The sequence below is a fragment of the Lissotriton helveticus genome, chromosome 4_1, assembly GCF_964261635.1.
Source record: "Lissotriton helveticus chromosome 4_1, aLisHel1.1, whole genome shotgun sequence".
Taxonomy (NCBI): domain Eukaryota; kingdom Metazoa; phylum Chordata; class Amphibia; order Caudata; family Salamandridae; genus Lissotriton; species Lissotriton helveticus.
This window is the reverse complement of record NC_136063.1, coordinates 583,392,204-583,413,691: the sequence shown is the minus strand read 5'-3', so window position 1 is coordinate 583,413,691 and position 21,488 is coordinate 583,392,204. Positions and strand designations below refer to the sequence as shown.

The window sequence follows — 21,488 nt, the reverse complement described above, 5'->3', positions numbered from 1 at the left end:
CGACCCAGCTCGAGCTTCCAACATTGTCTGGCCCGGAAGTTTGGCTTGAGTAGCCACGGGGCTTAATCATTTATATAATTTAGGTATAAGTCTAGTGTTGGAGGCCTTAGAAAGCAGCCATGTCTACCATTTCCCAGATAGCAGTCAAGTTGGGAATTGTGGGTGCGTGGGCAGGGAAGCACTTATCTGTTTATATGGGAGGTCTTGTGGGTAGTCGAGAGTTTAAAGATAGGCCACCGACAATATCCAGGGCTTCAGTTGTGTGGCCAATATGGAGAAGTGGGCCGGCTCTGTAGTCTAAAGCTGAAGAGGGCTATGACTAGAGTGCACCCGATCTGCTCCTGATGCCAATTCACCAATGCTACAGCTCTAATCCACTTCAGGAGAGGGGCGGGAAGAGGCTAAGCAGCCTGCACCAAATTGCTGGCTACCCCTGCGGTCACTCTAAGAGGGCCCAGTCCTCCGCCCTGAGCGCGGTGTCCTACTGGCTCGTCCCGCCGTGGTCCAAGAGGCCCCATCCGGTGGGGGTGCAGCAGCTGGCTTCGTCGCAGTTGCTGATCGGGGCTCGGAACCTCAGCAGGCGAGAAGGAGCAGCGCTCCCATTAGGGCACATGTGTCAGGGTAGTCCGGCGTCCTCAATCCTCTACCAGCTGGTGCTCTGTACGAGGCAGGGCAAGGCAGGCCTTGGAGCTCAGGCAGCCATCTTGCCCGGTTGTGACTCCGAGTCTGGGAGGTGGCTCAATGGATACCGGACATATCAGGCCCCTGATTCATGCCTTGCCAGCACCCAGGGACACACAGTCTGTAGATGCCCGATGTGAGGCACAGACCCCTGCTGAACGTCTCAAGGCAAGAAGGCCTTCGGCGAGAGACAGAGAGTCTGAAAAACACGTCTCAGGCGTCCACCATCTTGGCTACTCCCTCTTTGATCAGTTATGAGGTGTGTTATTACCAGGGATAGGGTTAACCTTCAGGGGTGACAGGTTTGAGGAGATTATTGAATGATTATACCATGACTGAGCGTGTATTGACACATTACTAGTTTCATTTGTATCTGTCCAGTGTCTGACCTGCATAGGCAAGTGGCGTCACTCAGGCAGTGCCAGCATGGCACTGCCTGAGTGACGCCACTTGCCTTAATTTTTTGGAAAGACCCAAGGTTGTTTTGTAATCTAGTCACTCAAGTCATAGATTGAAGTTACTCATGATAAAAATATCTTATGTTGCTTTGAGCTAGAGATTCAGTTGTAGGAGTTCCTCCAAGAACAGTTATTGCTGGTTGGAGGGGAGGATTATGGATCACTGCAGTAACAAAAGAGCTGTCTGGGTGGATGCTGTATCAGGTGACTAATCTAAAAAAAATAAGGGGGAACTTGATATCTGCAAGATAAGCACCAATGAGTTTTGTGCTATGTATTAAGGTCACCCCTTCGCTTTGCCACTCTGATTCTATGAATAATCATCCAACCCACAGAGAGGAAGTTGTCTATGTAATTTATAGGATTATCACCTAACGAGGTTAAGAGCATAATCTTTTTAGACTGAATAGATTAATTTGTATACACAACTCCTAAGTAATTCAAATCCATATAGGTCAGGTGAGTTTGCTTTTTAACCTAGAGTCCAACTTTGTTTAAAAGCCCACTGCACTTTTCCTCATTTCATATCTGTGTCTGAATTTGTTCAATGTAGCTGATTTATAGTACATAGTTGCCCTTCCAAAGGTATGGTTTTTAATTGTAGTGAGCAAACCGATTACTACTTTGTTACATGAACATCATGTTGCCACCTTTTTCACCCTTTAGTATGTTTTTTCTTCAGATGAATTGTCCAGTGCGATGATACTAGGTGACAGATGCAAAATAATTGGAATCCCTACATGTCTTCAAAACTACTCCCATGTTTCATTCAGCATTGAAGCAAATAGTATTCATCATTGTACCCCACCAGGTGAGACAAAATGAATGTCACTGATGAGGTTATAGCCAACAATAGTCTTTGCTTTAAGATAGTTGTATTCAGTAATATTAAATCAACAATAATGTAACTAGGCTGATCTTACTTGGAAAAGGCAGTTAACAATAAATAGCATCCCATTATTTTCTAGGGTATTCTCATCAAAGTGATACGCACTGAATTGTTCTGACCATACCCAAGATCCCAGAGCACTTAACAAAAAGTATTTATAAAAATGCAGCTATATATATATATGGGACATGCAGTTCCACCACACGGGGCTGCATTTGGATATGGACTACATTGAGGGGGCGGAGCATAGAGGACAAAACAACAGAGTGGAAGGACTGTATTTACCACGCAGCGCTAGGAGCAGTTGGAGAGGGGCGCTGAGGAAGGCCAATGTCGCCGAAATGCATCCGCCTGAGCCAGCTGCTTAATAAAGTGCTCCTGATTGTCTCCCTTGGGTCACGGCCTTTTTCTTTGGAGGAAGTCATGTTTCATATATATATATATATATATATATGGGTCAACTTCTGCTGAAAACGGTTCTGACCACAGAAAAGTCACGGACCACCACGCAGCTCATCGAGTGTTTACAGAGGAAGTTTATTATCCATCTCAGGTCAGGATAGGCACGACGCGTTTCGGGCAGGAACTGCCCTTGATCACATAGCGGACATGCAGTAGTGGACACTTTAAATAATGCACACACTCTTTTTTCTCATTTGTGATTTCACCACGTGACCTAGTGATGGACAGTGAAAACATACTATGAATGTTAAGTGCTGAAGTTAACTGGGTATCTAGCACGCCAGCTTAGTAACAAACATGATAAACATATTTTTGTTTATATTTTGCAACAACATCTATACATTATTTCCGCTTAAATGCGTGAAGTTGTGTGATAATGGATTAGCTGTCTCAGAACGAATCATTTTTAAATAGCATGTTATATGCACTAAATAAATAACATATAAATAAGCTAAAATTCTGTAAATACAACCTCATGTAAAAAGTCATAAAATGAATATTATATTACATGTGCAAAATTCATGCCAGGTTAAATGTACAAATACCGCTCTTAATTAATACCATGAATGGTTTTCTTGCAAGAATGCGTATTCCATAATGCTGAATAAAGCTGCCTCACTAATGATCCATGTTAGATCCTGCATATGATGTTATGTGTGTTAATGCTGTCTCAAGTCGGCGAAAGTGCTAGTGCTTTGATCATTCTAATAGATTAAGGATCCATTCCGTTCCCGGAAATGGCCAACTATCTAGTTTATTATCCATGTTTCGCAAATACCCATTAGTGTGTGAAATACTGAGTGAAGATAGTGCAAATTTATTTAATGTTCATTAAAAAAAGTTATTAAAAGAGTATGAAAAAGTTAGAAAAACACACACAATGCAAAGAAGGTAAAAAATTCGATGTATGATACGACCTATTTACAACTAAATTACAGTTCTTGCTATTATAGCCAATATTCCATACTAGTGTATTCGGACAGATCATGTGCGCAGTGATGAGATAAGTACAAATTTATAGAAAGGTATGCATATCCTCCCTATCATTGAGACCATTAGGATGTTTACTATTAAGATTGAGGATATATCTGGTCTCCAGTTGTCTTAGTACTTTATCTCTATCTCCGCCTCTTTTTTGTACCGGGGCCATGTCAATAACAAAATAGGAAAGACAATTGACATCTTTATTGTGACTGAGCTTAAAGTGTCTGGCTACCGGATATGCCGGGTCACAATTGATGATGGCACGAATGTGTTGTAAGATTCGCATATAGACGGGATTCTTGGTACTGCCTACGTATCTCAGACCACAAGTACAGGTGAGAACGTATACTGCATATTCTGTACGGCAGTCAAATTTGCCCCTGATGAATTGTTCTTTAATTTTAAAGGGGGTCCTGTATTTTGTGGTGTTGGCTCCAAAATTACATGCCCGACATGTCGCGCATTTCCGAAAACCACATGTGGTCGGTAACCAATCTAGAGTGTTTTGCCTGACTGTGGGTGTCTTCTGAGATAATAGAGTAGCCATATTTTTGGCTCTTCTAAATGTCACACTGGGATGGTCTGGTAAAGTGTTTTTCATAATTGGGTCTGTTAATACTATGGGCCAATTTTTATTCAAAATGCTCCTTATCTTACGTTCCTGTCTGCTGTATGTGGTGATTAACCTAGGTGATTCATTCATTTCAATTGTATCAGTGTCATGTTCCATGGTGTTAGGTAGCAAGGCAGCTCTAGGTCTCTCATTGGTTTTAAGTATGGCTTTCTTGAGAGTGTCTTCGGTGTACCCTCTCTGTCTCATACGCTCTAGACTCAATTCTCTACATGCGTCAAAATGTTCTGGAGTGCTACAAATGCGTTTAAGTCGTAACAGCTCCCCATAGGGGATACTGGCTATTAAGTGTCGCGGATGCGCACTTGACGCATGTAATATAGCATTGCCCGCAGTGGGTTTTCTGAATGCTGTTGTAGTCAGTTTATCATCAATTACTTGTATTTGGACATCAAGGAATTCTATCCGAGTGGTGCTCATGTGCGATGTAAAGTGTATATATATATTGTCTCACCAGTTTGCCCAGATATGAGGCCGCACTCCGTCCCAGGTAAGTTACAAACTCATTTATTAGCAGATACAGCCAGCTTCTCTTCCCTAATAGTGTCCCCCGGCCTGACGCGTTTCAGGGAATCCTTTCCCTTTCTTCAGAGGCCCACAAGAGCAACCATCATTACGTGCAGCTGCACTGTCCCCTGCATACTTTTTGCATTGCAAAAACGGCCTCCGGTGTGCCCTTTAAATCATTCACTGCTCCAATGCATGCTGGGACCTGCAGTCTATTTTTGCATATTTTATCACCCTCCAGTGGGTTTGATGCTCTTGCGAGGTTCTGGGGACCAGTGTAGCCCTCCATTGGGCCCGAAAAAGACTCTGGCTGTATATTTATATAGATATATATATATATGGGGTTTAGGGTGGGTCAGGGAGGGGTTTCGGTAGGGATGTCACCCACACCCACAAGAGTAAGCCAATTGGATTACTCTGTTGGTGGAGATATCTAACGTACACTTTTGTAGTACGTTTACACTCAGTTTATGAATACCAAAAGTACTAAACTTACTACAAAGTGTAAATTTACTCAAAAGGGTCACTTAACTTTGTCAGTCAGACCCATCAGACCCTCCTCATCGATGTCATGGCCACTAAGAAGACTGTCTTAATAGTCAGTCGTCTTAGAGAGCTGTGCAAGGGTTCAAATGGTGAACACATGAGCTAGGTCAAAACCAAATTATGATCTCATTGGGGCATAACAAAAGAGGTAGGAGGAAAAAAATGTGCAAGTACTTCAGGAAACGTGTCACAACAGGTGACTTGAACAGGTAGGGCCGATCCAGCAATCGTAAAAAAGCCAAAATGGTCGACAGCTAATCTTTAACAGTGCCCAGTGCAAAGGCATTGCCAGGCTAACAACAGCACCTCTGACAGCCAGGCAGAAAGTTGGTCAATTTGTTGTGTGGAGTAACAAGCCACAAGCTTGTCTAAATGGCAGGCGTATACAGTTTTTGTTGAGCGACACCTGGTTTCCAGAATGACATCGCAGATCTTGGAAGGAAGATCAAGGACACTCAGCTGTTGCTGCTCAATCTACAACAATGAAGGTGGAGAGGACGTAGGTTTGGGTGCAAGACCCTGCCTTGCTGCAACAGGAGAGCCTCCCGAAGGAGCAGCGTGATTGGAGGACAGATGCTCATGCCCAGGAGTACTGGATACCACACTCGCTGTGCCCAATCTGGAGCCATTAGGATGACATGGGCTCAGTCGTCCCTGTTCTTTTTGAGAACTAGGGGCAGGAGAGGCATTGACAGAAAGACTTACTGGTATCCAGAGTTCCATTGTAATTGCAACTTATCTCCGATTGATAGCCGCTTTGAAACCTCCAATGTGCAGAAGTGCTGACATTGCATGTTCTTAGCAGTGGCAAACAGAATGACCCTTGGTTCTCCCCATTCCCTGAACAGACCTTGTTCCACCTCCGGAAGCAGATGCCATTCGTGGTCCGCAAGGCTTAGAGGGCTGATTTCATGTGACCTAGGGTTCAGAGATCCTGCCAGGTGTTACATGACCATGAAGATGTCATACATTCCAGCCATGTCCAGAGGCACAGAGCCTCCTAACACAGGGTCCATAACTTCCCATTGCCATGTTTATTACGATACCACATGGTGGTGGCGTTGTCCGAGAACACCTGTACCTGCTTTCCCTTGATGGATGGAAGGAAGGCTTTCAACACCAAACAGATAGTCCTCAGCACCAGAAGGTTGATGTGATGCTGTGTCTCCACCGCAAACCAGAGTCTTCTGATCTCCACCTCCCCAATTCAACTACCCTATCCCAGAAATGATGTATCAGTCACCACTATTAGCTCTCGGTGGGGAAGCGAGTGGGTCCTGCCATTGACCCAATTGCAGTTCAGCAACCACCACTTCAGGTCGTTTGCAATCTTCCGAAATCTGGATTAGGTCAGAGAGATTCAGCTGGTGCTGCGCCCACTGGGGCTTCAGATCCAACAGCAGAGACTGCATATGCCATCTGGATTGCTTCACCAGTGGAATGCAAAAGGTGATCAGACCGCAGTCTCAGAGTCCATCTCACTGAGATCTAGGACTGACTCAGAAACGTCTGGCTCATAGCTCGAATATCCTGAACTCTCTGTTCCAAGGGGTAAGTGTGAAGCACCATATCCAGAATGGCTCAGATGAAAGAAAGCATGTGAGAAGAAGGCAGGTGTGATAGTGAACCTCAGTGAATGCAGGACGCTTTTCCCATAGTATGGAGGGGATCGACAACTGCCTGGTGCAAGCCTGCCTTCAGCAGCCAGTCGTTGAGGTAGGGGAGACTAAGACACCTCACCTCCGAAGATATGCTTAACCGCCACCATCACTTTTGGAAACACCAGAGAGGCGCTGGTGAGGACAAAGGGGAGCACACTGAACTGAAAATGCTCCTAGCCCACCATGAACCGCAGGTATCGCTGGCAGGCCTGCAAGACTGGGGGTATGGAAATACATTCCCTGGAGGTCAAATGCTACTATCCAGACTATGGGATCCAGGGCAGACCGAACCTGTCCAGCCTTTTGTATTCCCTATTCAGTGGGGTAGTAGGAGATGCGCTAGGTTTTGGCAGTCGAGGCCTGCACCTCCAGGCCCTTGGGGGAGGTGTGCTAGGAGTGGTAGGCTGGATCCCAAGGTGCGGGACAGTGCCGATGAGCAGTCATTCTGTATACGGGTGCCCCTGTACAGGGTTTAGCATAGGCCCGGAAGTAAATCGTCTGTGAATGCTTCATTAAAGGGTAGTTGGGCTCTGGGAAGCTTTGCCTCATCTGGATCATCACTGTTAGGATGTTAGTCATGACCTAGACAGAGAGGAGTTGCAGATCGAGGACTTCCTCTGCCGTTTTCATCACTGTGTCGAAGGATGTGTCTTTCTCCGTGGCAGGACTTGAGGGGGAAACCAAGCCAGAAATAGGAGACGTGTCCATTCCACTCAATGGGACTTATGTACCCCAAAATATGAAAAGGAACATGCAGAGATTTAAACCACTGTTGAACATATTTTTACATCATTTATTTCGGAATTCACAGTCCCGTCCAGAAGTATGCCCGAAAAACTGAGCATACAAACTTGTGATAAAGTCATGTGACTTTTTTGTGTTACAATTTACACAGTGCAGAACTGAACGCACAGTACAGTAGAACATTGTGGAAAGACAGTGCTACTGTGCATTTGCACCTTAGTTGTTTTTGACAAATGGAAATTATTTTTCTCACTGAGAAAACCCTTTCTTTATATCACTACAAACTTTGGGGGTATTCTTAATCCCTTCCAATCCTTGAAAGTGGTTTCTTTCAGTCCTTGAATGGTGTGAATCTATGACCGTTTCCTGTATTGGAAGAAGATTGTTAATGTTCAAAAACACAAGTGTTAACTGCAGTTTACTAAAAGTCAGACTGCACAGCGCTTTATTAATAGCATCACTCTAACCTGTGAATCACCTCCTTTGTTTGTATTAAAAGATGATGTATTGGTCCTTCGTGGGACTGAGTGATTTTAGAGCTGCATGACTGTCAACTTTCAAAGCAAAATGGCATTTGAGCACAAAAGCAGGTTGACGCAGCCGTTTACACCACAAACAACTAATAATTTTAGGTCTCTATGCCTTTGAAAGCAAAGCAAACAAGTAGGAGAAAGCTGATTTGTAAAGTGACGGTTATGGTCACAACACAGACAAAGGCAGCATGCATTTTTATAATGCAATATATAAACATCAACATGTTGAAATAAATGACATTTTTGGGTGAGAAAGGGATAAACAGTTTTATTCCCTGATTGAAATGCATTTAGAAGACATGTATTGGGTGTCAAAAAAATGAAATTCATTAACATTCTATTGCTTCTAGGTTTCCAAACAGATCCTGAGGTGAATCTGCTAGCACAGACGATAAGGAAACCAGGTGAAAAAAAGTTACTTTTCTGTACTCTGTGGTTCTCCAGTATTGATATATTTCATAGATTCACATGCTTAAACTTAACAGTCCTCCTGGGGGAAGTCCAAATGAACAGTAATATAAGCAGTCCTAATACATATGCATTAGCAATCACACTGAGAACAATAGACATTGCTAGCCAATTCACATTGTTTTAATGTATCCAAACTTCAACCAATCAGAGTAGAAACCCTGAAGTACTTATCCTCTGCAGAGCCACCATACCTCAGATTTCGAGATTGAGTGTAAATTAAAGAAAATAAGAGTTATAAAGAGCGGTGAGCCTGAAAGGAGAGGAGTGAGTGTCGCATGTGAATCCATGGAAGTTATCCATACTGGAGAACGACTTCAATGTAGAGGTAAGTAACTTGTTTTTTCTCCAGTATTGTTTCTTTCACGGCTTCACATGCTTGAATCAGACTAGTAAGCAGTACCAAAGTAAAAATGGCAGTGGGTAAGGGAAACCATCCCATCATGAAAGAAACAAAATTTAAGATCAATCTCAATAAAATGAATGTACCATAAAGATGTGAAATGCCTTACATAACATAACCAAGACATACTTAGGCAAAAGCCACCAGACACATACTGTATATGAAGATAACTAAAAGTCTGTGTACCAATCAGGTGACGTAACACTTCCTGTCCAACCGCGACATTCACCTTTCTAAAGAAATGTAGACAATAATGCTTTGTGAAAGTATGGGTATTAGCCCATGTCGCTGCTCTGCAGATGTCTGGCAACGTTACACATGCAAACAGGACTGAAGAAGCCGAAACCTTTCTTGTAGAATGTGCTTTCACCTTTGCATTCAATGGTTTTCCAGCTATCTCATGACAAAAGGTGATGGCCGCAGAAACCCAACAAGCAATACTGTCCCGTGATAAAGCTTGTCCCTTCTCGGTACGGCAAATAAAATCAGACGTTGATTGGATTTCCTAAAAGTCTTGATTCTATTTGAGGCAGAATTTGAAACAGCTTCTGACATCTAGAGAGTATAAGGCCCTCTCTGCTGCAGACAAAGGTTTTGTGAAGAATGTTGGACAAACAATAGGTTTGTTTAAGTGAAAAGAGTTTGGCAATTTTGCAATGAATTTGGGATTAGTTTGTAAGACGACTCTGTCATCCTGAAACTGTAAGTAGGGTTCATGAATTGTCAAGGCGGGAATCTCATTTATCCTCCTACCATAAGTAAGTGTAAATAGAAAAGCAGATTTACAAGAAACATATTTCATGTCTGCTTTATGAATTGGATTGAAAAGACGTCTCATGAGCTTAGACGAGACTGTGTTGAGTTGTCATACCACAGGAGGAGTCTTCAAAGGAGGGTATACTCTAAAGAGGCCTCTTATGAATTCTTTAATTAGTCTCTCCCATTCACCTCCAAAATCTGAAAACAGCTGCTAAATGGACCCTTATGGAGGAATGCGCAAGCTCTGATTTCACAAGATGTAGCAGCTAAAGAAGCATCTGCTCTAGAGCAGAAGAAAGTGAGTGGACATTATTAGTTTTACACCATGAACAAAATAATTTCCATTTTGCCACATAGCACTCACTTGTGGTGTCTGCACAAGAGTGCTGAAGAATCATCCTGCAATCCTCTGGCAAGTTTAAAGTCCCAAACTCATTGTTGTGGGGTGCCAAGCTGACAAGCTATGCTAACGTATCTGTAGATGGGCACCTGATCCTCGTCCATGGAGAGAAGATATTCCTTCTGCCGGAATTGAATATGCAGACACTCTGATAGTAGAAGAAGGTCTGTGAACCAGTACTGCCTTGACCATGCTGGACCTATCAGAATGAGGCGGCACGGTTTCTGTTTCATTTTTTAAATGACTTGAGGAATCTGCGGAAAGAGTGGGTAGGGATAAGCAAACATTCCTGTCCAAGCCAGCTGGAATGCATTTCCCAGAAACCTTTTCTGTGGAAACCTGCTAGCTTACATCTTGCATTTCATTATTTAACTAGCAGCCCATCCCGACGTTGTCCGGGTATGAAATAGAATGTGTGCAATATGTGTATTTGGCAAGGGCAATTTATTTAAAAATTTCGCGGTAGACAACATTTTTTGTTTCATTTGAATCTGGACGGAGAATAAATTGGTTTTGAACATTGCCGGACCTAGAGAGTGCGACATATAACTGTCCATGAGTGAAGCAGTCTTCTCGTAAGTTAATGCCTATGACTTTGTACATTTGACCTTGAGATTACAGTAATTTTCCCCGCAGACACGCTCATTCGCGTGTGGTCTCGCTTGAGGCCCGGCGCAAGCTGCGAATGTGAGCCTTGTATTATTTTTCCGATATGATTATTTTGTATGTACGACCCACATGGCATGAAGGGCGGAACGTAGCACACGCCCCCAGCGTTTGTCACGCCCCCAGCAGACACCCACAGCACACAATATGATTATTTTGTATGTACGGCCCACATGGCATGCAGGGCGGAACGTAGCACCCCCCCCCCATCATTTGTCATGCCCCCCAGCGTTTGTCACGCCCCCAGCACACGGCCACAGCACACGATATGATTATTTTGTATGTACAACCCACATGGCATGAAGGGCGGAACGTAGCACACGCCCCCAGCGTTTGTCACGCCCCCAACGTTTGTTACGCCCACAGCACAACGCAGACACGCCCACAAGGGACTACTTTGCTGGCACGGTTCTTTTTACCTTTTAAATGTATATGGTGGGCGTCTGCATAGCCTATGTCTTTCTGCTGCAACTGCCCTTTCCAATGCTGTATTGGGTGTTGTGATTGGTGCTGTGGTTACTGAGATTACCCTCCTCAAACGTTTGGGCTGTCTCTTTATAATATTAGTATGGAAAGGTGGCGAAGAGATCCATATTTTGGGGCACACCATTGATGGTACACTTGTAGTATTTGACACTGATTCAGTTCCCATTGTGGCACTGTTTCTCAGTTCTGCTTAAGGAATCCGCCCATTCATTCTTCACTCTCGAATATAATCCACTCTCAGAGAGATGTTGTGGACAATCAACCATTATCAAATCTGCTGAGCTTGAGCGGACAAGATCTGTGATCTCGTTCTTCTTGGTTTGGTGAGATAGAACATTGTTGTGGTATTGTCTGTTCTTACCAATACTGAGGAATTGCTGAGTCTGAGAAGAAAAGACTGGAGGTCCAGGAAAACCGCTTTCAATTGCAGAAGATTTATGTGTGACAATGTCTTGTGCGCAGATCATTTTCCATAAATTTCCAAGTCCTGCAAATGAGCTCCACAGTCTTCCAGGGAAGCATCTGTTGTTATAACGATATGAGGCTGAGAGATATTTGCTGTGTCCTTCCAAAAAACCATTGGCAACTTCATAGTCAAGGCAATTGATAGTGAACCTCATAGGTTCCCTGACACTGAACCCATTGATTGTCTAGTTGTTCTTGAAAAGGTCGCATGCGAAGACGACAGTATCAACGGGATGCAAGATTACATAGTTCCCAGCACTGACTTATACTTCCGGACAGAAGTGAACCTTCTTCCAGAGAGGGAAGCTGTTATTGTCCTGAGGCGATGAATACCTTCTGCAGTTGGGAAAGCCTTGGAAACGTCCATATCCAGAATTGCCACCAGCAAAACTGCCAACCTGGATGGGGTTAAATACAATTTTTCTCTGTTCTGTATGAGGCCCAGGGCCCTAAAGACCAGCAGACAGGCTAAAGTAGAGTTCCTTGCATAGGGAAATGTGGGACCCTTTATTAGCCAGTTGTCCGAGTACGGTAACACCTGGTGCCGTTTCTCCTCAAGAATGCCCTCACACGGGCCATGCATTTTGAGATGACTCTGGGAGCTGAGCATAGCCCAAAAGGAAGCACTTTGAATTGGTAATGGCACCCTGCCACCTCGAACCTTAGACATTTTCGATGCTTTGCGTGTATGGGGATGAAGAAGTTTGCATCTAGGAGATCTAGTGATGTCATGTGATCCCCTGTATTCACAAGTTGTAGGATCTCTTGTTAGGTGAGCATCCTGAAAGGTTGTTTCTCATATGTATTTGTTTAAGAGCCTCAAGTACATCACCTGTCTCTGGTTTCCTGATTTCTTTTTTTTTGTCAAAAACTTTTGATTGAGTTTACACAAAGATACAAACTTTATAGCTCAACCGAGCTCATATATTCAAACAGGCACATACCAAGATCATTAGAGAACTAGAAAATAGTGTACAGCTTATTCACAAGTCCCCCCCTCATTCTCCCCTCATGCCTGAGGAATTTAATCAAGAGCAGAAAGCCCCATCAATGCAAAATCCTGTTACAACACATTACAAGTCACATGTTACTTCTGATACCTATTTTAGGAGCTAACAAATTTGGCCTAACATAAAACACAAATCTATTAAAGACAAAAAAGAGAAACAAACAATTCCAAGGTGTCATGAGTGCACATTCACAGTGTGGTGGAGGGTGGTGTGGAATGCTCGCCTCCCACGCCCATCGTGAGAAGGCTCGGGGGAGATTAAGATACATGAACCCTAGAGGGGGCTATATCTATTATGTCAGGAAAATGTGGAGGGCTCGCAGCCTAGGCCCACAGGCAAACAATGTCTGACAAATATCCCACCGAGGGACTCCAAATGTAGTCAAAACTTTTTCGGGACTTCCGCCATAGACGGGCGTGCCATTGAGTAAGAGAGGGGGCTTCAGGTTTTTTTCCAGGCAGCTGCTATGGCCATCTTAGCCTCCCATAGGCATACCCACATAATTGAGCTGTCTCCGTGGGTTTGGTGTTTAAGGCCGGGGTCCTGGAAACCCAAGAGTGCGTGTTCTGTTCTAGAGAGTCAGACATCGGGTAGCCCAGGATTTGTTTAATTTGAGAAAGGATATCATTTCAGAAGGGTTGAATAGTGGGACAGTCCCACCAATTGTGACAAAAGTCTCCCAAGAGCCCTCCAGCCCCACCAGCATCAATCAGACGTGTTTGGGAAAATAGCATGTAATTTCTGGGGGTGGAGATACCATTCGTACATAGTTTTGTAGTGGGCTTCTCTCAAGAACATAGAGTGATTATACTTAGTGATGTCTTAATAGAGGGACCCCCATTGCTTCTCCGTAGTAGAAGCCTGTAAAATGCCATCCCAAAATCTTCTATGTCGTGGAGTCGGGTGTGGGCCGAGGGAGAGCAAGAGGGCATACAGAAAGGAGATGTAGCCCTTAGGTGTGAGACCGGATTGGACACATTTTTCCACCAGGAGCAAATCCCTGGTCGCCGCCTGTCGCATCTGGGGTTGATGTACCCAGTGTTTTAGCTGGACGTAATGGTACACCTCCGTAGATGAGAGCTTGAACTGGGTTACGCAGTCTGCGAATGTCCGCACCTCTCCCATACAGAAGAGGTCCGATATCATGAGGCATCCCCCTTCTCTCCATTTATCAAAGGGCCCTTCCTCGAGCGCTGGGTGAAAAGCAGGGTTGAGGGGATAGGGGTTTAAGGGGACGGGCAACTAGTCAATGGCTATGCTTTAGTTACGCTGTCCCATATCTTCAGGGTGGTTGCTGTGAGAATACTCAGGTAGGTATTAGTTGGTCTATCTGCCTTCCATTTCCAAGGCAAATCCCACATAGTTCTTCCCGCCACCTGTCTTTCCATATAAAGCCACAGTTTATCTGAGGCCTTAAGAGACCATTCTCCCAGGATCCAAAGTTGTGCGGCTCTATTGTACAAAAGCTAATCTGGGAGAGCAAGACCCCCCTCCGAATGTGGTCTTGTCAAAAGCCGCTGGGACAGACGCACCCTCCGGCCTGCCAGATACATTTTGTGGCCATAGTGGAGCAGACTCTAGAGGGGTAACTGTGGGCTGTGCTGACCTACTTTAAACCTTTGCTGCTAGTTTTAAACTTTACTATGTATATTGCTGCTAATTCCTATGTTTCTAATCTTTATTTGCACTGTCTTGAATTTGAATTTGGTTGCTCTGCTGCTATCATCGACCATCTAGTGAGAGCTGTGCTTACTTGAAGGGGAGCAACGGGGGACTTGGGGTAGTTTCACACCACTGCGTGTTGCAGGGTGCAGGCTGGCTGTTTTCCGACCCCAAATCTCCTTCCCCTCTCACCTTATAAATGCTCTGTTGTTGGCTGCCTCCTCGGATCTTTCTTAGCGTGCTCCACGCCGTGTGCGGCCATTTTTCCACTGCTCACTCAGGTCACTAGTGGGCTCATCTTAGGTCGGCGGTCTAGTTGTTGACTGGCGGGCCTCATAATCCCCTACTTAATGGGAGCCACAACGCGGACACGCGCAGCTGGCGCGCCTAAGGTAAGCCCGTCTGCGCCTGTCCTCGTCCAGCGCCAGCCATGCTGCCAGTTTTCAATCTTCAGCTATTCCCTGGTCTAGAGAACAGCTGCTTGATTTAAATAAAGTAGTCTGTCCGGGGCTGGCCCGTATTGTTCTGTCCAGGGCTGGTCAGGAATTTCTGCCCCTTCTCGTCGGTACGCTGGGAAGAGAGGGCAAAGGTCAGCATGGCCGCTCTAAGGCCCCCAATCTCACACTGTAGGGCCTCTAGTTCCAACATCAGGGCCTGTTTGATTAATTGCCACTCTCTCCCCAAGCATTCCGACGATATCTGGCTCACTCTGGAGTCTAACTCCTGCGATTTGATGTTTTTAACCAAAACCTGGTTAAAAGATAGCTCCAAGTCGGACCTATTGTTGGCCATACCCGAGGGTTTCTGGATCTCTGTTGCCAACCGGACTGGCCACAGGATAGGTGATGAGATTGCCATTATAATGAGGAATTGCGGGGAGATCTCTTGCAAGAAAATTGAGCACATAGGGATTATTGAGGTGCTTTCCTTCTGTATTAAAATCTCCCCCACCTCAACTATTGCAGGGTTTTTGGTTTATAGACCTCCCGATACCCCGTCCTGTCATACTTGAGTTATGCGACATTATCGCAGATCTTTCATTGAGGCACGCCAAATTTACTGTCCTTGGTGATTTCCATGTACATATGGACAAAGCCAATTGTTCCATGGCCTCCCAGTTGGCAGACACATTGGAGGGTGTGAATCAGACACAGAAGGTGCATGCCCCCACCCATATAGCAGGCCATATGTTGGATTTTATTTTGAATAATGATGTCAACCTGCTAGTAGAGGCTCCGATACCTCTGCCTTGGTCTGACCATCTGCTTGTTCCTTTCACTTTTGAGGGTTGTCCCACTGGCAGTAGTGCCAGCCCTATATATGAGGGAAAAAGAACCTGGAGGAGGGTATACCCTGAATCTTTAGGACCCCTGCTACAAAATGCCCCTCCTCGGTTGTCGGGTGACCCGAGCAGCGATGTTTCTAGTTTCAACTGCTGGGTCTCTCCCGCCCTCGACAGAGTGGCCCCTCTCAAAGCAGTTAATTCTGCCAGGAAGAAACCATCTGCCCCTTGTTTTTCTCAGGATCTAAGCGCTTAAAAAAATGTATGCAAGAAATTGGAACGTGCCTGGCGTAAATCCTATATTTTGGCAGGCAAATGCTGCTGTAAAGCAGCTTTAAAAAAAATCACAGGCTGAAATGTAACAACATTAGGGAATACTATGCTACCCAAATTAAATTATACGAAAACTCAGCCAAAGATGTTTTTAAAATTGTTCAAGGCTTTATTAAGCTGAAAGCTCTTGACAGCACTCTATCGCCTTCAGTACCCCTTTGCGAGTACTTATCTGACTTCTTTCAGGAGAAAATACTTTCGATTTATTCCTCCTTTCCACCGGCTACACTATGTTCTCTGTCAAATTTCACCTCTGTCCCCCATGGCACCTGCTCCAAATTCTGCCCTCTTCTCCCGGATGCATCTCTCAGAGAACTGTATAATTGTAAATCAGGCTCTCCTGGCGATCCCTGCCCGGTCCAGTACTTCAAATTACGTGCTCCTTGGCTGAATACGGTTGTTCAACCCGATCTGGAATTCATCTTTGACCACAGGGATCTACCCTGCCGCCTGGAAACAGGCCTATCTATTGCCTATTCTTAAGAACCCTGATGCTGACCCAGCTGAGCACAAACATTTAGGCCTATCTCCCTTCTACCAGCACCTGCAAAAATTCTTGAAAAGGAAGTCCAGAAACAACTGTCCAATTTCCTGGAATCTAACTGCTGTCTCCATGATTCCCAATCTGGTTTCAGATCAGGCTACAGCACAGAGACAGCTCTTCTGGAAGTGGCTGAAACTGTGCATGAAGCAGTAGACCAGGGTAACTCGGCATTCCACGTGGTGTCTCATAGAATTCTCTTGGAGAGACTCAGGCATTTGAAAGTGGGGGGTTCTGTGCTGGCCTGGTTCCACTAATTTCTGGAAGACTGCTCTCAGCGGGTATTTCTCCGTTCCATGTATCCTCACAGAAACCCCTTGTCTGTGGTGTTCCCCAGTGCTCGGCTTTGAGACCATTACTATTCAATGTCTATCTTACTCCCCTTGCATTGGTTGACGAGCAATGGGGAGTAAAAGTGGTATCCAATGCTGATGATACTCAGCTGGTGTTCTCTTTCAGAGAACACTCTGAGGATGCCTTTGCCAATTTCAAACAATGCTTGAATAATATTGCGGCCTGGATGATGGAAAGCTGCTTGAAATTGAACACCAAGAAAACAGAAGTGTTATTTTTTAATCAATCCTCCCCTCCGCTACCGGAGCTCTGATGGCCGGATGAGTTAAACCCCCCACCAATCCCAGTAGATTTGGCTAGAAGACTGGGGTTTAAATTTGACTCTGATCTCTCCTGCAAGGCCCAGAGCTGCCAGGTCTTTTCATCCTGCTTCTGGAAGCTGAGAGCTCTGAGGAAATTCCTATATCTACTCCCTATGGACTTCAGGAAGACAGTTGTCCATGCATTGGTCACGTCCCAGCTGGATTATGCCAATAGCCTTTACATCGGACTACCAGCCAATCTGATCCGCCGGTTGCAAATTGTTCAAAATGCTGCGGCCCGACTCATAAGGAATGTGACATTCCATCACCACATATCCCCTCATCAGCAGAGCCTTCACTGGCTGCCGGTCAAAAGGAGGATTGAATTTAAGGCACTCACCCTTGCCTGCAAAGCCTCTGGAGATAGGGGCCCGCATTACCTTAAATTAATACCCCAAAACTATCATCAAGACAGGGTTCTGAGTTCCAATCACCTGAAATTGATCAGAATTCCCTGCTTTTATAAGGCCAGGATGGGCGGCTGAGCTTTCTCGGTTAGAACGGCTTCACTACAGAACTCCTTGCCTACCCACTTTCGGCTGATAGAGTCTGAACTGGCTTTTAGGAAAGCACTAAAAACCTGGCGTTTTAGCCTCCTGTAGCTCTCTCCCCTCTTTCTTCTCTGGTAATCTGCTTTAGCACGGGGACACCTCTCTTGGGGGTAGCCATGCGCTTTATAAATCCCTCTTATTATTATTATTATAGTCTGTAATTCCTTGAATAAGTCCTTATCTGGAGTGATAGGGAGGCCCTGGAAGAGATAGAGAAGGCAAGGAAGGACGTTCATTTTAATGGTATTAATTCGTCCTATCCATGCTAGGTATGCTGACCTCCATCTTTTGAGGTTGGCTTTGAGTTCTCGCAGGAGGAGGGAAAAGTTAGCCTTATAAAGGTCTGCCAGTTTGGGGGTAATATTGATGCCCAGGTATGTAATTTCCTTGCATTCACATCTAAAGGAGGAGGCGCCCTCAATGTCCCTCTGCATGCCTGGAGGCACAGTCAAATGTCATAAAAAGGATTTAGAGAGGTTAACCTTGAACCCCTACACTCGTTCGAAATGTGCAAGTTAGAGCTGTACCACCGTAAGGGAATCGGCAGGGTTACTGATAGGTAGTAGGACATCATCTGCAAATAGTGAAATTTTATACTTATCTGAGCCAAAATTAATACCACTAATCCCTGGTTTGGATCTTATTTTCGCAGCAAACAGTTCAATACTAAGGGCAAAGAGCATTGGGGCCTGGGCTGGAGCAACGAAATAAGAAGCCACCCCATTTACCAATACACGGGATTTCGGGGATCTATAGTTAGCTTTCACCATTCACAGGAAGGCCTCACAGAACCCAAAACGGCACAGGGTACGTAGTAAGAAGGGCCAATCGACATGGTCGAAAGCCTTCTCTGCATCCAGAGAAAGCAGACCATACATTTCTTCTGGACATTATCCATTAAGTGGAACACTCTATGAAGGTTGTAATCGGTCTGGCGCCCTTTGATGAAACCTGATTGGTTGGGGTGGTTGAGAGTGGGCAAGACCCCCTCTAACCTATTAGCCAGGACTTAGCACATGCTTGGGGGTCCTTACTCGCCTTTGGGATTACCGTGATTAAGGTTACCCTCATGGAAGAAGATACAGTCTGGTTTGCTGCTATGTCGTTAAAAAGGTCAGTGACTTGGTGAGTTAGCTCGGTGGCAAATATTCTGTAGAACTGAGCAATAAGCCCATTCTGTCCCGGGCTTTATGCAGCTTAAGCCCGTCTATTGTGCCTTGACCTCTTCCAGTGTTATAGGGCGACCAAGCTCGTCATTGGCAGTTGAAGTGACCTAAGGGAGTACCACTGAGTCTAGGTATAGGGTCTGGTCTTGTTCCAGTGGGGGATCAGCCATATAGAGAACCCGGAAAAGTCATCGAACGCCCCTGCTTTTCCTGCTTCGCTCAGATGCAGGGCCCCCTCCGCATCAAAAATCTGTTTGATATAGACCTTTTCCTGTTTTGCCCTAAGCTGTCACACTAGCAGTGAGCCTATTTTGTCCTTACCCTCATAACCTCGTGCTTGGAGCCTCAAAATTGTTTTCTCAGCCCTATTGGTGTAAATGGCTTGGAGCTTCCCTTTTATAGCTGTTACTTCCGCAGAAAAAGGATGGACGGGGAGTCCTTGTGCACCCTCTCTACCTCGTGTAAGTCCCTTTCTAGCGTCAATATTTCCTCAGTCTGGAGTTTTTTCAGGGAGGTAGTGAGTGAGATGCATTGCCCCCGTATAAAAGCCTGATGGCGTCCAAATTATTTATGTAGGATGTATCAGCAGGGACATTAGTGGTGAAAAAGTCCTTGATCGACTTTCGCAAATCATCCCAGTGAAGCCTATCCTGGCATAAAATATTGGGAAAGAATCATCTACCAAGTTTGGAATGTGGCAACGGCCAGTTTAGTAGCCATGTTAATGGGGCATGGTCCGAAAGGCTTATGGGGTGGAAAGTGGGCACTCATGAACGCCTGCAGGAGTGATTAACTGACAAAGACATGATCAATCCTGGAATATGATCTGTGGGAGTGGCAAAGAAGGAGTAATCGTGTCTTGAGTGATTAATGTCCCTCCAGACATCCAGCAGCCTCATTAGTTGCAAGGATAATTTCAGTGCCTTACTAAAGACCCCCCGTGGCTCTCTGTGGATGCGTAGTGTCTTTCTTGGGATCCCAGATAAGATTAAAGTCTCCCATTAAGACGATGTCTCCTGAGGCAAATCCCACCAATGTTGAGAGAAATGTGAGAAGAACTGTCCAGTATTGGGAGCATAAACCGTGGCAATAGTGCAGGGCCGACCCATCAATTCCCCCCTGGCCATCAGGAACATCCCTTTTTTTGTCTGTTTTGGTGTGGTGAGGTTGAAAATGTATAGACAAATGAAACATCAAGGCCACCCCGTTTTGCTTTTTCATGTTGGAGGAACCAAAAATCAGGGGGTACTTTCTATGTTTAAGCCAGGGGTCTTCCCCTTTCCTAAAATGGGTTTCCTGTAAGGCGACAAACTGTGCCTGCTGGTCCCTAAGGAATTTCCACATACGCTGCCTTTTGTTAGGGGAGTTGAGGCCCCTAATGTTCCAAGACATAAAGTTAACTACCATTACGTTGCCGTGACGTATTGTCCCCATGAGGACCCATGCTTCGCATTGCCCACCCAATCATCTGATTCCCTGTCCACCCTCCTCTCCCTGCCCCCATCAATCTACTCAAAAGAGCCACATGGTAAAAAAATATTAACAATAAACTAAACAAAAAACAGTTGTTTCGGAAGTCCGTATCCTGGCGGCTTCTGGGGCAAGACCATTCCCGCTCCCAGATTCCCGTGAGTGTTCATTTTGGACACTATACCTAGAGCACCAATACTCGAAGTCCATGGCGAGACAAAGAGAGAGCGCCTGAGGGCAAACTGTTCCTCAAGTAGAGAGAAGACAGGGGGTTCTCCTTATCTCTGGTTCCCAAGAAGTGAGATCGCTTTGAAACAAGTTCCTCTATCGGAGTGGCCCTTTGCCCTATAACAGAGCCTCCATCTGTATAGCAGATGATGTGTGCCCACTCTGCCTGACATCAGGACAGGGATGCAATCCCATTGTTAATGTTGCACTGACCTGTCCCCCTTATTCGATGTCTGCCAGGGTCCGGGGGCACCTTGATCCAAAGGCTGCTCTGTTCTCGTATTCCCTGCTGCTGCTTCCTGCTGCTTAGTAGGTTTCCCAAGGCCAAGGCGGACCGCCGCCCTCCACCTCCGTGAAGTGATGTTTATTGCTGAGGGAGAAGGCTATGCCGAAGGGATAAGTCCAGCGATATTTTATCTGGCGCTCCCGTAGCGCCGCTGTGCTCAGATGAAATTGGTTACGACAAGCGACCATGGCCTAGGCCACGTCTTGCAAAAATGCGAACAATGCGCCCTGGAATTCCACCGACTCTCTGCTTCTAGCTTTTCAGAGGACCGTTTCCTTGAATCTAAAGGAGCTATATTTAGCTAGTACATCCTTCGGGCGTCTGTCCTCATCTTCTTGTGCCGGGCCCACCCTGTGAACGAGCTCCAAGTGTACCTCCGCAACGTCTTCACCAAGCACACTAGAGAAGAGACCTACCATGAATGAGTCCAAGTCTGAACCTTCTCTTCCTTCTTCAATGCCCCTCACTCTAATATTGTCTCTTCTGGAGCGGTTTTCTAAATCTTCACTTTTTAGAAGGGCGTAGTTCAGCTGAACAGTGCGGGATTACGCGCCTTCCTC

At 45.4% G+C, this 21,488-nt stretch overlaps 1 protein-coding gene across 2 annotated transcripts in view; it reads left to right on the top strand.

Moving 5' to 3' along the window:
• Positions 1-21,488, top strand: part of MCMDC2 (minichromosome maintenance domain containing 2) — a 1,264,730-nt gene that overhangs the window by 458,877 nt on the left and 784,365 nt on the right. The window contains exon 7 of one of the 2 annotated variants that reach the window (XM_078687209.1): positions 1,822-1,938. In XM_078687209.1, coding sequence (XP_078543335.1) covers positions 1,822-1,938 — 117 coding nt within the window. Of the gene's footprint in view, positions 1-1,821; positions 1,951-21,488 lie in introns of both variants that reach the window. The other variant, XM_078687210.1, reaches the window with a different exon arrangement.